The following is a 21687-nucleotide window of genomic DNA, read 5'->3' as shown; positions in this document are numbered from 1 at the left end:
TGAACCTCGGATCTCTTGATCCTACTTACAATTATAGTAAACTAACAAAGAAGAACACATTTTTGACTAATTTGCTATAAAATAACGAAGGAGAATACGGAGCTGAATCCAAAAGTGGTATTGCTGGATTTATTATTTAATTACAAAAAAATATTTATCCTTGCCAAGCGAAGAATTAACGTGACTCCAATACAGCAATAAATCTGTGTAACAGCGAGCACGAAGATATATATCATAACAAGGAAGACAGGGACGCTGTTCTGTGGCCGATGCTTGTGTGAAACAGATTCAGTCGGTTATCGAAAATGATGGGGGACGCACGCAAAAAAATAACCGGCGTATTTATTATTTTTCATTTATTTTGCTACAACCGGACTAAATTATGAGCTTATCTTTGTAAATTATGCAAAATGAATTTTTAAACAGCTCGCCTCCATTTATTTTTTTCAAATGTCTGAACTTCGGAATATTAAGTCTTTTGCCTATGGTAACACGATGTTTCATCACTGTACGCAAAATAATTATTCACCATGGTCTTTTAAGAGTTACAAACAAACTTTCATATAGGTAGATTGTGTCATCCGAAAGCGTCTAGATTTAATAACAATGCTTTGTTTTTGAAATTATTTTTGTTTGTACATTGTTTATAAGTAAGGGTTTAACTAGTTATTCATATGTTTTTTTTTGTACTAAATACTCAACTAAAACTCCACCTCTCTTCAAAAATATATAAACATAATTAAATATTGCTTTAAGAAAATATTTCACACTGTTTTAGTGTTACGAGTTACGATCCACCTTAAATTGTTGCACGTACTTACTCAAACGTTAAATGACGTAGGTTCCAGTGGCGAACTGTCATTTTATTTATAGGTAAGCTATAAAAAATATAATTTAATTGTACTCACACATTAGGTACATAATATAATGTAAGTGATATATACTATAAATTACTATTATTTCTGTGTGATACAACAATACTCATGTATGAAATCAACTCAAACGACATAACTTTGTGATATATTATATTGTGTGGTTATATTATTGCTTAATTTAACATATAAATTTTATAAAAGATTGTTAAAAAAATAGCACCATGAATTCAGTTAGTATTAGGTATTCTCATTACGATTGAAACGTCAACTGGCTGATTTGTTCTAGAAATGAATAATTCCAAAAATGGCCGCATCGAGTGCCGCGTGTGTTGCGATTCACATGTCAAAGTATCATTTCAAAGAAAAATAGTCCTGAAGAAATAATGTTTGAAATATTGTTTTCCAAATCAAGAATCCTTAAAGAATTTGTGTAACTGGGTTTAAATGTTTAAAATATAGTATGCTTATTTGTATGAAGAAATAAGCTGGAGTAATCGGGTAGTTCCTTGGCTCATTGCTGGCGCTGGGCGCTCTCAATTAATATTTATATTTAGAGAAGACTACAAATGGTGGCAATGATTTATAAGAAAAAGTTATTATTAGTTTGTTTTTCTGTAAATAAAATTACCGTAAAACATTATTATAAATAGTCAAATACATTGGTAAGCTACGCATAATCGTTTCTATACACGGTTTGCCCCTGGTAGGTACCTATCATAGATTATCAATAACCATACTCGTGATAAAACTAACATCTCTTAACGGTATTTTTTATTATGAAAAATGTGCTCTTGTTGTTTTATCTAGTATATCAAGTAACGAACGGTTTTTGTCAAAGATGATAATAAATCACGAATACCGTTTGATAATGCAGGTCTACCAAAGAACACAATGATTCGCCTACAGTATTTATTAAATGCCACAGCGACACTTTGGGAACTACACTGGCTACGTTTTCTACAGACAGTGGAATACATAAAATTTGACTTTTAAAAAAAAAAAAAAATTTACATAAACTGCAAATCTGCCTTTTACAAACATTTATAATACTAACATATTTGGCCTTATATTTTATTTTTAAACAATTAATTTCCTTAAACCCAAGATTTATAAAAAAAATTGAACCTAACAATTATCCATGATTTAAATTTTTAAAAATAACCTAATAATTATACAGCATATTCAGTAGGAAGTTTAAATAATAAAACATTCTCTGTAGAATTACTGTTAATACAAAAAGAAAATCATAAGTACTGTTTCATACAGCTGGGCAAAGTGATCAAAAAACTATATTTATTATGAAATGCATGAATAAATACATATAATTACCATTCACCATCTTTGAAAAAGTTCAAAAGGTTTGTACTGTAGAAACAATACCCTACACTAAATATATCAGATACGTGGGAATAACTATTGCTGAGTTCATGAAATCTATTTAATACGGCATTACAAGTATACACTTTCCGTGAATTGTTGCTACAAAACGGTGGCACCTGTCTAGTCATTCTTCCAGGCACCCTGAAGTTGATGAGAGATAATAGTTCAGGGCAATCCCATACTGAATTTACAATTTCGAATAAATTTAAAAGGTCTATAATTTTTATTTTATTGTTAAGTTTTAACTAATTTAATGTTTTTACAAAAAAATCGTAATTTTAAAATTCATGACTGACTCTAAGCTTAAAATTTATATACCGTAAGAATTCTTTTTGGACTCTTTCAAGAGAACTTTATGTATAAGTAACTGAAAAACTCTGCTTCGGAATATCTAAGGGAACTATGCATTCCAGGTAAAATGGCTGACATTCGTCTTACGCTTAGATCAGCTACGTCTACTGTGAGAGGAAAATTTATTATATATCTAAGCAAACAGCGCACTAAATTCGGTGAACGCTCATTTGCGGTTGCAGGTACTATGGCATGGAATGCTTTCCCAGCAGAGGTGCGAGGCTGTGAGAGTGAAGTGATGTTTCTGAAAAAACTTAAAACCCACTTGTTCTCTATCATTTGAGTAAATCTGTGGCATGAGACAGCAAAATGTGTCATTAAAATAATACGCAATGCAAATTACTTCTAAAAAATATTAAGTATATTTTTCGTACAAACAATTTTTAGAGTTTTTTTTTTCAAATGGATGTTACAATATGTGAAAAATATTTTTTTAAAGAAAAATAAAAATAGTTGTATAAACATGTGCATGGTAGAGTAAAGATGTAGTATTTATCAATGTCTTTAAATATTTAAATCATAGAAGAGAGTATTTAATTTACGTTTTGATTGATCAGCCTGAACTTATGTAATTCTTAATTTATATTTTTCAGGCGATTGCTGAAAAACAGATATTTTCCCGCAACATTCTAAAACCACTTTACTTGAATTTATGCAATTTTCCAAACAAAAGAATTACTAATCCCCGAAGATCATTGGCCACCAAGGGCTGGGCTAACAGCCTACGAGGGTATAAAAGCACGGGTCGTGGTCGCGCGGACTTATTCTACGCTAATCTTTCGTCTAGTCTAGTCTAGTGAAACTTGGAGACTAGCTGAAGAGAATATTAGAAGATGTGGACGAAAACGCTGGTTTTATGGACGTTGGTGACGGTGGCCACGGCGCAGATTCCATCCTTCGGGTGGTGTCCTGATTACCAGGTATGGTTTCCTTAAAGTACTGCATATTTGTACATAGTTATGACATTTTTTTAGTCGGACAATTTGTATCATATATAACAATAGTAAAAATAGCAATCTTAAATTCATTTTAGCAATAAAAAAAAATATTCCTTATCCTTTTAGTAATTAACTTGAGCGAAACATGTTTATTATTGTTTTTGATAAAAAAAATATTATTTTCTTATAATTAACTAAAACATCTAAATATTGCGGACGTTTTCGACTAGTTATAAATAAGTGTTAAAAAAAACAGGTTATGGAAGGGCGCAGTTAAAACGTTGAGCTTCTAGTTCGTGAGTTTGCGACTCTACCACGGGACCACAACTCGGTTCAAGTCCATCTACTCGTGGACAACCCAAACTCTGCAAATTTTTTAATTTTTGTTATTGTATATCATTATAATATACATAATTATTGGATAGAACACATAATAAATTGGCATAGGTTAAAAATAATGTTTTTGCTATCCACATTCCTGAATCGAAAGAATGATGATCTTAACTTGGAATAATTTTATGTCATCATAATTAATAGATGAATTGTAGTAAAATGCGTATTAATTGTTGAAATGCATGATTTTTTTATTAAGAAGAAAAACGCATTTTTTTATGATATGTCTCTAAATGTCTAGTTTAACTTTTCAATTCACAGTCTATTATTTTATTTTTAGACGAAAAAATATAAAAATAACAACACTTCATCATCATCATCATTCCCTTACCGCACCTTATTGTGCATAGAGCACTGCATTGGTACACCATTTGCAGTGTATCTCGATCAATTTTTGTTGCGTGACGGTAAAATAATCTGTCTCACGCTTCAGGTACTAGTTCAGTCTAATATTCTAGGGTAACAACACCATGTTACATAAATATTTCATATCAACCATGTCGGGAATTGAACCCGAGACCTCTTGCATGGTAGGCAAACGCGCTGACCATTACACCACGAGGCCGAAATAACAACACAAACCACAAAAAAATATAGTGTCAATTATAAAAATGACAAAAAATTTCTAGTTTTACGAGTTTTATTATTGTTTAGCTTGAATGATTTTTTTTTTAATGTCAAAATTCGAATCAATACTTTTGATATGCTAACATATAAAAAAATGCGTAATCCGAAAAAAAAATCAACGGACAGCTTTATCTCCTTTCACTGTTTAATATATTCTATGTTGACCATGGCGGCACGTGTTCCTGGACGACTGTTTTCGATTCGATGGCTATTCTCAGATAAAATTCCTGAAAAATAAATTTAACTGGAGGTAAGTCCACCTCATAGTGCAGTGGTTGGTGTCTTCGCTTAGTATCCTTGAGGTTCTGGGTTCAATTCCTGGCTGGGTGGACTTGGAATACTGATTTTAAAGGGGATTTAAATTGCAATATTTAGTTGTCCCTAGACTAGCACTTTAAGCATAGGTTCGATCATCTTACATTCGCGTAACACATTAATGACATACGCTTCATTTGGTTCACGAACTTTAAGTAATTATTGTTTTTTTATTCGTCGAAAAAAAATCTTGACAAAATTAAGCATAAAATTACAAATGGTTTATTCTCGTGTTAAGATAGAGAGTTCGTTTTACATGTATTTTTATTTGTTTGTATTTAAATATAACATGTATTATTTTTTATTTACGTTTCATTTTTACTATCTAAAACAGATTCCTTAAAATGAGATATTTTATTCTCAAAGATACACAAAGTTCAACTGTATGATTCAGGATATAGTGGGTCTCATGTGTTTTTTTATATTTAGATTTGAATGTTTAAATATTTGCTATTGATTTTAAGATTTCTAGAAGATCAATAAAGGTTTTCTGTAACAACAAATGAATAATAAATTTAAAACTACAGTTGTATTGCATATGTGTAAAGTTAAATTATTCGGAAAGCTATAGTTTCGAGAATTTTGTGCATTACTGTTTTTTTTCTTTTTTGAAAGTTTGTATAATAGATGCATTTTTATAGATGTCATCAATTAAAGGTATATCTAGCTGTTTAAAAAAAATGGAAGGTAAGTTCAAGGCATTTTTAATATAATTTTTCGATGGTTTTCTGGCCAGTAAAAAATGGACGTAAATTTGTCTTGTAAGCTCCTCCCCAGCAGCATGCAGTGCACTATGCATCACTGGGTGCGAAAAGGGAAGTTATAATAATTATATCGGTGTTTGATCCCAGAGTGACATATTTGGTGCCAACCGCGCTAACTGCTTCGCAAGGAGGTAAACTCGTTGCTCTAAAAATAACCTAAACGGGATAAACGAGTTGAATCTTTTCTTACATATTACGATGGTACATTACAAGAAGTAACAATGTATCAGCGTTTTGATAAAGTCTTAGTAACTCATTCTGTATTGATGTAATCCACAGTAGGTGTATTTACCAGAAAACGTATCATCCTTTTAGTAATTATTATATGACTATGAGAAACTTCAGCCCTTCGGAAAATTGAATACAAAAAATGTTTTCTGGCGCAGGGTAAAAATTAAAGCATTGAATTGTAGAACAAAGTTTATTGAAAATGTACGGAAAAAATAATAAAAAATATTTAATAAAACGCACTACTTTGAATGACGTCATTGGTTCATGTGAATCAACCTATGATCTGAGAGCTATGGAAGATTTCCGGTCTGCTTGTCGCTCCTGGACCAATGGGAATAACTGAATGAGAATAAGCAGAAATGAACCTCTGACGTTACACGCGGAGTTATTTCAGAAATCCTCCGTGGTGTAGTGGTCAAGATTCTTGACTCACACACGGAAGGTTTCCCGGATTCCCTGAGAGAACTCAAAAAATTAAAAGTGATTTTTCTAAAGCCTGGGTGTTCTGTGATGTAATTTACTGATGTAATTGGGCCTCCTGGCCTGTTGTGGTGCTTTCAAAAAAAATTCAAAACCTTAAAAAATCGTAGCGCTAATAATAAGAAATATAAAAATTAAAAATATTTTTTTACTTAGTTTAATAGTCTATTAACAAACAATTTTTTTTTAAAAACCACTGAACTTCCTTATTACAATATTTATTTTTAGTTAATTTCAAATGAATTATAAATACCATGTGAAATGCTTTTCCCATTGCAATAGAAATTACTGCTATTTCACAGCATTGCTAAGTTAAGAAATCATTGTATCCTTTCTCGCACCGTAAAGAACCATGGTTTACCTCTAGGATGTAATTCTTTACAAACTCACACCAATCTTCATAAAAAAATATTTAATAAACTCCGCTCCGTTTAAAATGCCATCAAATTCTAACTCTATAATGAGTCGGTTAAGGCCTGACTCAGTTAATGTAAAAAATATTAAGGCTTTCTCTTTAAAATTATAATGTATTTTATTGTTAATTTGTGGTGAATGCACGATGCTAATGTCAATAATTTGATTCTTAGGCTATGGCTAACTTTAATATGAACCGGTTCCTGGGAATGTGGCACGAAGCAGAAAGGTACTTCACAGTGACGGAGCTAGGAAGCAGATGTGTCACCACTACTTATGACAAGCTCCCTGACGGAAGAGTTTTCGTGTACAATGAAATTAGAAGTGCTTTGTGAGTATATAATTATAAATCATGCATATTATTCTTAGAAGCATGTAAGAAAGCACAATCCTGTTATATATATATATATATACATAACAGGATTGTACTTTCCCTTCAGTTCAATCATGGCAAAACTCGCCAGTAAAATTGAAGGGGTTGAACTCAGTAAGACGCAGAAGGACTTCTGTTCCACAGAACTATATTATTGTAATATTGTAAATGCCTAGACTTCCATATTCCCTACTCAAAAACGTTTTTCCTCTATGTTGAAATGAATTTAAATACAAAATAAATTGTTTTTTACTTTTAATAAATTACATTTTTAAAAGCTTTAATCAAATTTAATTATCTATAGAATCTATAGAAGGACTTCTGTTCCACAGAACTATATTATTGTAATATTGTAAAAATATAGTTCTGTGGAACAGAAGTCCTTCAACGGCGTCTTACTAAATCCAACCCCTTCAATTTTATTGGCGAGTTTTGCCATGATTGAAATGAAGGGATTATTAAAACGATCATCCTTTTTTCCCCTTAAAAAAACATGAAAAGAGCAGATGAAAAAAAAAATTCCATGATATTTGATGTATTCCACAATTTGAGATTTTCTTGTACTTTTAAAATTATTTTTTATCCTTCATTGTGGGTGCATTTTAATTTCATGTAGAATTTATGTAGATTAATTATTAAAATTCAAGTAGGTATTATTGTCGTGAAAATCTTTTTTTTTTTTTAGTTTTTGCTATTAATAGCAAACCCAATTCAGTAGTTTTCCATTTGTAGGCCAAATTAAAGAAGAAAGTTTTTACATAAAATGTTATGCAGTTATTTCAGCAATTCTCGTCAAATGATAGAAAAAAATCTTTGCTATGTTTTAAGGAGTTTTGAAAGTAAATAAAAGGAAAAATACAATGCACGATATAAATATACTTTATATTACAAAAGGTATTTTGGATTCATTCATATTGTAATAATGTACTTAACAAATGAGCGTGAGATCTTTTGTTGAAACTTCAATCGATATTACGATAAAAGAAGTTTTGTTTTCAGTTTTATTATAAAGATGTCGCTATCAACTACGAATAACTTATATAGCAACAGATAAAAAATAATTGGAAATGTAATAATTTATTTATTCATTTTACCAATGTACTTTGTTTACACTATTCGAACGATTTGATTTTTTTGTCTGGTTTCAAGTTCAATTTTTAATGTCATAGTATGTGGTCTAACTCAAAATACAACGAGTAATGTTAACGCCAACTGGTCTTTCTCAAAAAAGTTAAATAGTGTTAACAGAATTTTCCTAAAAGGTGAAATAATTATATCGAACTATGGGTAATCAAACAGCGCAGTGATAACTTAAAGAGGCCAATGACAGCCCTGTTACGACTCTCCCATTCCATTTTTAAAGAGATTCTTCGTCTCTGCTAAATATCTTTATCGCGCTTTTTTCAAAATTCAAAAACTTTGTTCCAAAAACGGAAAAAAATCTTATGTTTAACCAATGTAAAATCTAAATTATATTATATGAAGGATAAAGAAGTGTGCTTGTTAATTCAATTGATGGATGCATTGAGAAAATAGGAATCTGGATAGCTGAAAACAGACTAAACCCACCAAAAACGGGACAACTGTGAGTGGTTTTAGCCAGGTGACAGAATTTGATCCAGGATACGGCACTACCCAATGTAGGGAGTACCGCTGTCAAACTACTGAGAGTCTTACTTAATTTTAACCCCTTTCTTGATGCTTAAATTAGTTGATCGATAAGTTTATGCTTTTACCAGCTGAGACAGATTAAATGCATACGCCAAACTATGCCGTTAGATGCCGCTCGTCAATTAATTAATGCTTTTGTAGTGTCTACAGTCGATTATTGTAATGATATCTATGCAGGTCAACCTATGAACAAAATGAAACGCCTAGAGTCAGTATCAAATGCTGCAGCAACACTTATTTTTGGAATCAGTTATGATTCGTTATGACTCCACTACTTCGGGAATCACAATAGCTACGTTTTCCACAGAGGGTTGAATACAAACTCTGTTGGCTTATGTATAAATCGCTGTACAATTCTGCTCCGGAATATACAAAGGAACTGTGCATTCCAGATAAACTCTCTGATAGGCGTCTTATGCTTAGATCAGCTACGTCTGCGGTGAGAGAAAAAGTTATTATATCACTACGCAAACAGCGCACTAAATTCAGTGAACGCGCATTTGCAGTCGCAGGCCCAATGGCATGGAATGCTTTCCCAGCAGAGGTGCAAGGCTGTGAGAGTGAAGTGATGTTTCGGAAAAAACTTAAAACCCACTTGTTTTCTAAATCATTTGAATGAATTCGTTGAATGTAATTACAAAATAAATTCAACAATGTTTGAGTATGTCCAAATGCTTGCAGACTGGCTGGATTTTGAATGGTGAATGTTACACAGTGTGTAAAGTGGCCACTTAAACCAGCCAATGACAGCTCATAAGCCCTGTAAATGCCTAGACTTCCATATTCCCTACTCAAAAACGTTTTTCCTCTATGTTGAAATAAATTTAAATACAAAATAAATTGTTTTTTACTTTTAATAAATTACAATTTTAAAAGCTTTAATTAAATTTAAATATCTATAGAATCACTTTTTAAAGCGCCTTTGAGGTATTATATTACAAAAACGGCTCTATATAAGTTATCCATAATAATAATTATAATATGCAACAACTATGGGGAACAGGAAACCAAAATGACGTTAACAGACTACAACGACCGCAAAATAAAATATTGAATCTGATATATGACCTTTTTTATCTAACATTAACTGAGAAACTTTTAAAAAGAACAACAAGAACAACCAACAAGAACCTTTAAAATTTATTCATAAGCCACTGATACCATTGTAGACAAAGAACTAAAACTTGAAAAAAATTGTAATAAACATGGACATAATACAAGAATATAAAAACAATATCACATACAACATTCCAAAACGAGACAAGGACAATCGAGACTAATAAACCGGGGACTAAAATTATACAATAAACTTGTAACAAATTAGACAAAACAAAACAAATGATCGGAGTCCTTTTCGGAGATAAACTTTTTAAAAGATATAAAAAATATTATTATCAACAACAGAGTATGAATAATAAATGATTTATTATTTTTGTAGAATAAATGTAATAATCCGTAAGGGTTATCAATGAATTTATTAAATAAAAAAATATCAAAGACTCTTTCGTTTGTGTTTCCAGAACTGGAGTAAAGCGCGTCATTGAGGGCCAGCTACAACACGTGGGAAGAGACGGGGAAGGAAAACTGTCGGTGAAATATCTATCACTTCCGCTTCCGTATGATACCCACTACACTATTCTTGATACTGATTACGATACGTTCGCCGTGATGTGGTCGTGCAGTGGAATCGGACCCGTGCACACACGTAAGTGATGGAATCAATTTATCAAAAATGTATTTTTTTATTGTTAAGTTTTTTTCATTTCGCTATAATAGCTCGCTCAACCTACAAATACTTTGGCAGCAATTCTTGACGTAGGATTACATTACTATCGTGTGTTATGTAGTGGTGTGTTGGGTAGCAGCTTAGCGCGTATCGCTTCTATGGATATTGTATGGGCAGAATTACATTTCTCCAGTGAGTTGTGTCGTGGTGCCTCGAGATTTCATAACAGAACTTTATTTACTTGTATGCATGTTTTAGAGCATATGTTTTGCTATTTACACGTAAAAGGTACAAAGAGCCTTTTTTAAAAATAAAAATTAAAAATTATAATATTTTAACAATTTAGGATTCGAGATATAAATATAAATATTAAAACACACAACATTTTCCAACATAAAAACAAAAAACTTAAAATTACTCGAATTAATCATATTTAAATTATCCATTTTCAACATGGTATGTAAAATAGTCATTCGATTTTATAAACTATGGTAATTTTTTAGTAAAAATCTTAATACTAACTAAATGTTGTTAAATATTTGTATAAAATCACTTATCGACTTTTTTATGTCTAACAGTTTCGAGACGTACTCATCTCTTCGTCAGGACACCAATTAAACCAACATGAAAAACCCACCTTCACCAAAGTTGTTACACTAAAATACAAAACCAACACGACATGCATTTTAATAAGCATATGTACTGATTAGGACAAACAATATTTAATAACATTTAGTAAAATGTTTGACCACAAAGTTAATGCTTTAAATATTATAATATAATTATTTTTGTTTGATTATTATAAAATATGTAAAAAAAACATGACTGAATTAAATGTCAAGTGGCACGTGGTTGTGTACAAATATTTTGTAACACTAAGTAAAATGTTAAACCACAAATTTAATGATTTAAATATAAATAATACTATATCCCAACCTTTATTCAAAAAGAGCATGTAAGTTTTACGGTTTACATTTTTTTTCAATTAGCGTATTTAAAAAAAAGTAAATAGAAATTTATTTGATTTGATAATGACCTTAAAATTAATGTGGTTTGATTGAGTTAGCACATTATTAGCGGGTGACTTTGAACTACCATTAAAAATGAGATTTACCTCGGTACAGGAAATTGTTCAATAAATGGAATCAATTAATGAAATGTTCAAAACAAAACAAATCAAAACTGATTTTGCCTAGCAATTGTTAACGTTTGAGGTAATTAGTTTTTTATGTAACATTTTAAAAACAAATCAGAAAGATCAAAATGTTTTCTTAAATGTGTCCTTTTTTTAGATTTTATTTGATTTTAATTCAATATAATTAATCAAAATCTGTTTTCTTTTAATCCCCGAACTAAAAAGGCAAGTTACACGATAAAACAAAATATTATTTTCGTGATCACAGAAAACGCGTGGGTGATGACCAGAGATCGTCTTCCTCCCAACCTCGTGCTTCAGAGAGCCTATGGAGTCCTCGACAAGTACAAGATCTCAAGAGCCTTCTTTGTAAAGACCGGTCAAGATGACTGCACTGTTCAGCCCCAGCCAATTGAGACTATTGATCCATCAACTGTTGCACCAGATGCCAAACCTGCTGCAGCTGCCGCCGCTCCAGCGGCCAGAGACGCTTTAGGTTCACTTGATTTACCAAAAGAGGTACAAGAAGAAGAAAAACCTCAAGTTGACCAAAAACAGGAGGTAATAACTGAAGATTATGAACTTTCCGAATATAAATTTTTAGTAAGATTTCTATTTGGATTAATTCATTCTCGATATTTGCAATATCTGCATATTTCATGTTTAATTACATATCTCTGTTTAATTAAAATAAAGACAAAGAAGGTATATTTTACCCATACAGCATGTAAATGTTCATTTAAGGTTATGAAGTTTATTTTAAACTCGAAGATAAATTGTGTCTTTGTGATTCATTTTAATATTTTTAGTAAAATTATTAATGTTTTTAAATTATGTTCATAGGTAGCACCAATAGTGAAATCAGCTTTTATTGAACCAGCAAAAGCTCCTCTTCCGGTAGCTGAATTCATCATCTCAAACCTAGAGTCAAAAAAAGTAGATGCGAAGGCTGAAGAACACGAATCACCTAAAGGAGAAGCTAAAGCCATCCCAGTACTAGAATCCCATGCACCTGTAGAAGCAAAAAAAGTCAATAATGACGCAAAAAGTGAAAGTGTCCCAGAAAATGCTATTCCTTTAGTTAAATCAATTGTAGAAGCGAAAGAAGATGAACATAAAGATAAATCCGTAGAACCACAAAAACCCATCGCTGAATCCCCACCAAACCCTAGTAACATTATTTAATTCTTTAAAAATTAAAAAAATATCTTGCAAATCTGGTCGGAAGAACCACAAAATAATTTGAACCTTATTTTCCTTTTGCTCATCTTCCAAATCAAGAACTTTCATTAAAATAAGTTTTTGTTTAGTTCCTCATTGTCGAAAATTAGTTTTCTTCCAGTAAGGATAAAATAATGGAGGAGGTTCAGTGCCAAATAAAGATTATTTTTTACAAAAAATGAGTAACACCTGAGATTGTGTGTACAACAAGTTTAGTTCATAAGATAATACAAAAATGAATAAAATATTTAAAAAACTTTTTCGTTTATTAAAAAAAATAGCCCCGTTTATTGGTTTCTCGAATTATTTTTTATTTTTAGTGATGACTTACTAAAAAAAGGTAGAAAAGTCCATTTTGTTTTACTTCTCGGCATTTTTATCTAAATTTAATTTAAGATATGCAAAAGGTATCTACAATGCCAATGAAATATTATTTAATTAATAAAATTAAAACAAATACTTTTTTTTAACATATTACAACAGAGATAAAGAACATTGAAGAGAAGGTAATATAGAAGTCCAGGCATCTACAGGGCTTACGATCTGTCAATGGCTGATTTAAGTGGCCACTTTACACACTGTGTAACATTCACCATTCTGCCTATATTTGAACATCTATATTCCTTCAATTCTTTCATTGTTGATGTTTGTGAAGTTAAAGAGCTGAAACCTTTATTTATGCCGGTGAGATTCATTTAATTGAATTATTTCACTTACATACTAGGCAACGCCTGAAAATATATTTTTTTCAATTTCTATACTTTTTCATGGACCAGGTAATTTATCAACAATATTTTGAGTTTGTCCAAATTTTTGTAGACAAGGACTGGATTCAACTCCCTGGGGAGCTGTTTATATTAACATATTACAACAGAGATGAAGAACATTTAAGAGAAGGTAATATAGAAGTCCCGGCATCTACAGGGCTTATGACCTGTCAATGGCTGGTTTAAGTGTATGTGCCTATGCCACATATAAAATACATACACAATAAAATGTAAATTAAGAGAAATAATATTTTTTCTGAAAGTATTTTAGTAATATCGACGGTAGCATCATCATCATGCCCCTACCCGCACACTGTGGTGCATAGAGCACTGCGTTTGTACATCAAATGTAGCGTATACTGATCGTCTGCGATCGTAGCGTCTGTTACGTGAAGGTACTGTAATCAGTCTTACGATGATATTACTCTGTCAGCCTATGCGATGATGTTACTCTCCAAGATGTCTCCCATCTGTTGATGCTTTGTCCCCTTTTTAGGTTACAGATAATGCAACTGGAGGCGCGATGCAGAAGCGTAAATGGAAATTAACACAAAGTTCATGTAGTAACTAGTCATAAGGACTTGTCAAGAGAGGTGACATTTTTAAATTTACTTTTTTATTTGTTTTTTTTTCCATACATTTATTTACACAGAGTTTCAATTACAAAATACACTTTAAAAAAATATATCTTAAAATTAAGCTTTAACACAAATTGGAGAAAATGCTCACAAAGACTTCAGCGTCTGAGCGTGGGCCATTCCTTTTTTAATTATTAATAAGTTTATATGTTATAAATAAGGTATGACATGACCATGAAAAGAAAAGAAAGGAAAAATAGAAGAATAACACAATTAACATTTGCTGATTTTACGAAAACAAGACTTATTTGCAGTATGCATTTTTTTAACGTGTCTATCTGTTCCTTCCATGCTTATCTAAGACCTAAAACCTACTTTAAACTGTACCAGTGATTCAATGTTTTTTAATTCCTTAGTCAGAAGATTGAAGGATCTTGGACCAACATGTACGGAGTGCCTCTATGCGAACTTAGTTTTGCATCCTGGAACTGACAGTACACTATCAAATCTATTGCTAATACGATTAAAATTATTACTAAATAATTCCCTATTTAAGTGAACATATTTTAAGCACTGAAATAAATATGATTTTCTAAAACTAAGGAGAATTAACTAACTAACTAATTTATTTCTATTATACATGATAGATATAGTAAAGGCAATAAAAGGTATCAATAATAGAAAAACACCAAATGCCAAGCACTCTTCAAGTTGATCAGAAGGTCTGTTGACGAATGACAACAGTCCGCTTTCTCCTGACGAGTTTTCTGTGGTTTTGTCGTCACTAGAGCAAATGCGGAGAAGTCCTGAAACAGGACACAGCCGAAACATCCCACCCGATCCTTACATATTATATCAACTAAACAAGTTTTTCATTGAGGTAAATTCAATAGAATATTACTTTTTTTTTAAATAAACAAATAAATAACAATCCCTTTGAAGTGAATATAAACTTTGTACATTACAAGCAAGGTAAAAAAAAGAATGCAGCTCACATATAAAAAAAAACAAAAACAGTCCTGCACTTGCGGAGAAGTTCCTAAAAATATCCTCAGCCAAAATTCTCTTCATTTGCTTATACTACTTAGATAAAAATATCTCGGAAACAAAATCCAATTGTGATGTTTAAACCTTGAAAGTTATAAGGAAGATCAACAATACCTACTGGTTGCAGTATAAAAATAATGGTTAGTCTTGCACTTCAGGTTCCAAAACCTGATTTTCGAAATTCAGAGTTTATATGGTATTTATATTTGAGGATGGGTAATTCTGAATACCCAAAAATTGTTTTATTATTATTGTTAAAATATGCGTAGAGTTAAAATACGAATTGCTTTTTGAAATTGTATATTTTCAATGTAAATCCATGAAGTAAATTAGTGCTGAAACAATAAATAATAGTTTTGATGGTCACAAAACGTTTACTGGCCAAATTCTGTATAAGGTACTTTTCGTTTCGGTCTGGTACCATTTCCGTTCAAGCATTGGAAACACATGCATATTGAATAAGGCAAATAGGAATTTATTGATTTTATATGACAAAAGAGACGCATTTACAAATCTATTTCAAATATTATTACCGAAAATGAAATTGATATTTTCGAATGATACTCTCACGCAAGGGCCTTGCGAGGGTTATAAGCTAATAAAATATTAAATGATCCAAAAATTAATAAATAATATGGTTGAATATTGTATTAGTAAAAAAAATTGTCGATAAACACCTTTAGACCTGTGAAATAATGGTAAATCTTGTTCAATTAAATGTTCACCGTTATCGAGGTATTCAATTTTGATATTTTTTTCCCCTTAATTTCGCTTTAGTTACCTAAAATTATATTTTAGTAAATATATTATGTGTTTATCAAAAAAAAAACTGTAATACTTCGAATTTTTTAATATTTCATTTTACAAAAAGGAATGAGATCATTTGCATTATCGCAAGTATTTAAAATATTTTTTTATATGCGTGAAGAAAATAATTCATAAGATAGGAAAAGTCTGAACGGTGTGAAGGAATACCATTTTCATAATTAAAATATTAAATAAAAATCACTTACGATAATGTGGTAGAGCTCATTATTTTTGTGTATTAAAGTTTTTGATACCTAAATGTTCAGAAATTTTATTTTTTTTATTCGTCATTATTATTTACTTAAAAAGCGAAAATTATAATTATGATTTTAAAAATATACTGTTAATATTGTAAAAACCCATGTAAAGTGTAACACTTCATTCCCCAATGCCCAAAATTTCCCGACTCTGTCAAACCAAGTCATCGAGAGGGTCCAGAGTTTCAAATATCTGGGAGTATACTGGGTGTTCTTTAAACCCTGTCACATCCGAAATCACGATGATCAGTATGAGCAAGAAGACATATTAGTACTTTTAAATATTTTTTTAGAAGGGCTAAAATTAAAAAAAAATATACATCCAAAAAAGCAAATGGTTGCTTACTTCTGCAGGGGTGAAACGAGGAGGGAAAAAGGGGGAGTCTGACACTGCGCCGCGCTCCCCTCACTTCTCCCCTGCAAAATAAGTAACCATTTGTTTTTTTTACTATTTTATTTTTAAAAATTTTCTTTGTAGAAGATATTTTTTTAAATATGCTAATATGTCTTCTTGCCCATACTGATCATCGTGGTTTCAGGTGTGACAGGGTTTAAAGAACACCCTGTATATTACAGAAAATGGCAGCTTTCAAAAAGTACTTGTAGTGCGGCTAAAAATAGTAGGCGCCACATTCAACAATATAAAGGCTATCTGGAGATCGGATATTTACTCAGTGAAAACCAAATTCCGCCTATATAACGCCTGCATAATACATGTTCTCCTCTATGGATGCGAATCGTGGCACCTCTCTTGGGCCCTAAACAGCAAATTACTGAATTTGGAGAATAAATATCATAAAAGAATCTTGGGTGTGCAGAGTTTAAATTTGTATAGAATAAAATAATAAGAGAACGGACGCAGCAAACTCCGGTGACAACTGTCGTCAAGCGGAGGCGAAACGGTTGGCTAGGCCATATAATGCCAATGCCTCATGAGAGACTTAACCACGCTTGCCTATTTTACAAGGCATCAAATTCTCGACGTCGTGGACGTCCACTGCTGAATGTTCGTCGGCAGTTCATGTCTGAACTGCGGGACGCGAACCTGATTTGAGAAGATTCACAGGAGCTGGCAGCCGACAGAGATGCCTGGAGGATCTTCGTGGACACCATATGCTCCAACTAGGGAGCAGATATGGAATGATAATGATGATGAAGTATATTGTACCGTTAGCGTACGAACGGTTTATGTAGAACGTAAAGATAATATGGGAATATCAAGAAATGTGTGTAGGTGTGTTTTACTGTTCAAAGGTATGCAATATGCAATGAACAGTTAGTTCAATGATCTTACTTCAACGAAGTACAATTTTAAGTATAATTTCAACCGTAAATCTAGACTTAAAAATATTGCAAACACAAAGGGACATTAACTTATCTTTAACTTAAAAAACTATAATAATTATATTTTTTCAACAAACTGCTTTATTCGTTTAAAATATTATTTGTATACTCCTTTAAAAATTACGAGACACGAACGTAAAGTTAAATGCGTATATTACTTTTACTGTCAGACAGTATATTTTTTTAATTTCTAAAAATTTAGATGACTTTTGTTTGAGGAATACGCACAATATGAAAACAATAACATTTTAATATAATCAATAAAATATCTAAGAAATATATGATAAAATAGAAAATACATACACGCAACAAGAAACAATTGATGCGAGTACAAATTGACGTTTTTTGCAGTATTTTATTTCGAAAGAAAAACAAAATTGAATCGTTAATTTCGAAACCTGCCAAAGTATTAAATACCTCTTCATGACATTGGTGACCTTGCTTTTTCATGACATTGTTCTTAGGGAGTCATAGAGGTTGATGCATGCCACGGATTGGAGATTCTTACTGGATAGAAAAAATAGAATATAAAAATATTTCTCAAAAAACAAATATAAAAATCATGAAGTTTCGCCTATATTATTTAAATTGAGTATCTTTTATGTGTGTGTGTATGTGTTTGTATGCCTATGGGTATAAGTATGTATGTATATATAAATATGCGTACACTAGTAAGTTTATATTTTATTTTTTTGTTCTTTCTTTATATTAAATTAACCTATAAATTATTGTTTTGTATTAAAATAAAATTGCGTAGCTTGGAACGGGATACGTACCTTTGTTAACTGTGAAATATTTTAAAACAAAATATGTTAATATGGTAAAATGTATAAATAAATTTAAAAAAGAAAGAAAGAAAAAAACTACTCCTGATTTAAAAAATGTGATACGAATTGATATTTCAACGTCATAATATACATACCATAAAAATAAACACATTTGATTTGCATGTACCTTATTTATACCTTCCAATATGATTTTAATGGATATTGTAAATTTTTACTTTGGTCATTATCGAAATTAACAATTCAATTATTTATGCCACCAACAAAAAATATATCATATCCCTAATTAAATTTTTATTAAGCAGCTTTACGATAACGTCACGTAGTTATGTGATAGTTCATTTTTCCATGATTAAAAACATGCAATTATTGGGTCAATTTTTTTAGCAGATAAAAAAAAATATATATTAAGGCAATCCATCCTAAGAAGTTTTTTAGCAGGTTATTTATAACAATAATCTAATTGAATTGAAAGTCGTAAACATTCATAACAAAAAATCTACTTTGATGGTTGTCCCATATTACAAAATAGATTTGATTCTAGCTATATTTTGGTGTGAATAAATATTTTAAGACAAATAATAGACATAAACACAAAAAGACTCTTTCAAAAAAGACATGTACATATAACTGAAGGAAGAAGTTATGCGAAATCTACCGAGCGCCCGATGTGATCAACTCCATCAAGGTGGGACTCTTGAGATGAGCTGCTCATATAATAAGAATGGACGACGAAAACCCAATAAAACGTCCAACTCTCTCAGAGCCACAAGGACGACGAAGACCAGGAAGGCCCGAAATGCGATGGACGGACTGCGTCAGCACAGATATGACAATGTTTTCAATTTTTTTTAAAAAGGTGACAACTTTGGATGATTTTCGTCTTTTCCAAGCAGATATGTCTAATATATGTAAATGGGGAAGACGAAACAAACTGAAACAAATTAAAATAGAAACCAATACGTCTTCTACGGTCTATTCGCGTCAGAGTGTTTCCATACTTTCTTGGGAGTCTCGCAAGGCTCTAACCTGGGTCCTTTGTTGTTCTCAATTTTCATTAATGATATTAAAAATGTAATTTTGAACTCGCGTTTTCTGTTGTTTGCAAATGGTTAAAGACTAGTTTTGAAAACGACAACTTCTGACAATTTTTGTCTTCTCCAAGCGGATACATCTAATATATCCAAATGGTGAAGGCAAAACAAACTTAGGTTTAATGTTTCCAAGTGTTCGGTCACGTCTTTCTCTAAAGCCCAAAAAACTCTATTTTTTCGCTACAAAATGAATGGCCAGAATCGGACTCGAACATCAAATGTTAAGGATCTGGGCGTTAAATTTGTGAGCACCCTGACATTTCATGATCACATTGAGGCAATCAGTGGTAAATCATTGAAAATGTTAGGATTCGTTCTGCGTACTGCCAGGGTTTTCAAAAATACCCGCGTAAAAATACTCGAGAACTCTTTACAACTCCTTAGGGCGAAGTAGACTCGGGAGTGACTCGACGATTTGGGGGCCACAAAAACTTAAGTAATCTCTTATGATAGAGAAAATCCAAAATAAGTTTCTGAGATATCTTTACATGAGATAGTGCGGGTATTATTCTTGACTCTACCCGATCGAGATTCTCAAGGGTATGCTTGGCTACAACAGGTTAGAGACTAGAAGGAACGTGCATTTGACTACACATTTTTATCGATTGTTGCACGGTATAATCTATCAATTTAAGATTATGATGAGCATTGGTTTGCATGTTCCTGAAAATTATCTAAGACAGCGTCAGCATAGATTGTTTCATATTCCGATATACAGGACCAACCTGCCGATAATTATGCCTGTTGGAAGGGCTACAGCTTTGCTGAGCAACATCGCTCTGGATGTTGATCTGTTCCATGTATCTGAAGGGGTTTTTCGGAGCAGTATTCTCCTTACTACTTTGACAAAAGCCTCTTTAATATATTTTTTTATTGTTATAATATGTACGCCTCAAATTTTAGTTTGTTATGTACGTGTTATTTTTTCAAATAAATTAATTTAATTTAAGAATGAATTGAATGTTGAAAGTGAGGAACTGGAAAAGAAGGGCAGCAGACTGGCAAAAGTGGTGGAGACTCCTGGATTTAGTCAAGACCTACCCATCGATGTCGAGCTAATGATGATGATAATAGCAGGAATCGAACCCGAGACCTCTTGTATGGTGGGCAAACGCGCTGATCATTGTACCAACATGTTGACTCCTTATAACATTACGAGTTGGTTATCAAATCAATTTGACCTTACATTTGATTCAATAAAAACTATTTTTATTTCCTCTATTTGTATTTTCGTATTTTGACGTAAATTCGCTTTATTTACGGTCAAGGTAACCTGCAATTATGTGAGCCTCGGGTGAAATACACATGTTTAAAAAAAACTGATTCTTAAACATCTTGAAGTTGTTATTGTTCTGTCAATAAAACGTAATTGTATTAAATATTTAAATTTAATAATGCTTGCTTAATCAAACTGTATGATGTACTTCCGGGTCCATATTATTAAAAGCACTCGAAAAAGTGTGATATAACCTTGATTTTTTTATGGAATATAATCTGTCTTGTTTTTACCAAATATTCAAAATTGTGAACTGAAACAAAATAAAAAATATTGCAAAACCTCTATAACCCTTTTTTCATGAATTATATATTTTTTTAAAAACAACGTTTTTTTGGAGACCAATGGATTTATTTCTCCATATAATATAGTACGATATGAAAATATCCCATTTTTTGTTTATAATTTTTAACTAACGAGAGTATACAAAATACTGTCGTGTAAAAAAATTTACTTGAATTTAATTTTTTGAAATTTATAATTTTGAATTCCCGCGAAAACGGTCCATTGCATGGGCCACGCATTTAATACGTCATAAATTTTGAATTTGGTTTGTCACCTTTTAAATTTGAATATAACCCTAAGTAAACATAATCATCATGTCCGCCTTCGGTTATGCATAATGCACTGCATTGGTTCCTTAAAGCGCATCTTTCATTTTTTTCACGAAGGTTAGATCTGTCGTACACGTCAGGTGCCAACCAATATATCAAGTAGACCCTGTCAGGAATCAAACCCGAGACCTCATGCATGACAGGCGAATACGCCAATTGACTGCAAGACTGACTTATCTCTTATTGTTTTTCAGGGTCATTAAAAAAAAAAAAACTTTATTTTG

At 31.6% G+C, this 21687-nt stretch overlaps 1 protein-coding gene across 2 annotated transcripts in view; it reads left to right on the top strand.

Annotated features, from left to right (window-relative positions):
• Window positions 1-13130, top strand: part of LOC148285669 (apolipoprotein D-like) — a 28732-nt gene extending 15602 nt beyond the window's left edge. For both annotated transcript variants that reach the window (XM_088240791.1, XM_088240718.1), the window contains exons 2-6: window positions 3200-3526; window positions 6942-7099; window positions 10333-10517; window positions 11942-12234; window positions 12517-13130. In XM_088240791.1, coding sequence (XP_088096917.1) covers window positions 3440-3526; window positions 6942-7099; window positions 10333-10517; window positions 11942-12234; window positions 12517-12858 — 1065 coding nt within the window. In that variant the 5' untranslated portion in view covers window positions 3200-3439 and the 3' untranslated portion in view covers window positions 12859-13130. The remainder of the gene's footprint in view (window positions 1-3199; window positions 3527-6941; window positions 7100-10332; window positions 10518-11941; window positions 12235-12516) is intronic.
• Window positions 13131-21687: the final 8557 nt, after the last annotated feature.

Source organism: Micrasema longulum, unplaced genomic scaffold (genome assembly GCF_059751315.1).
Source record: "Micrasema longulum isolate JH-2025_06_02 unplaced genomic scaffold, ASM5975131v1 h1tg000015l, whole genome shotgun sequence".
NCBI classification, from domain to species: domain Eukaryota; kingdom Metazoa; phylum Arthropoda; class Insecta; order Trichoptera; family Brachycentridae; genus Micrasema; species Micrasema longulum.
This window is presented reverse-complemented; position numbering and strand designations above follow the sequence as displayed.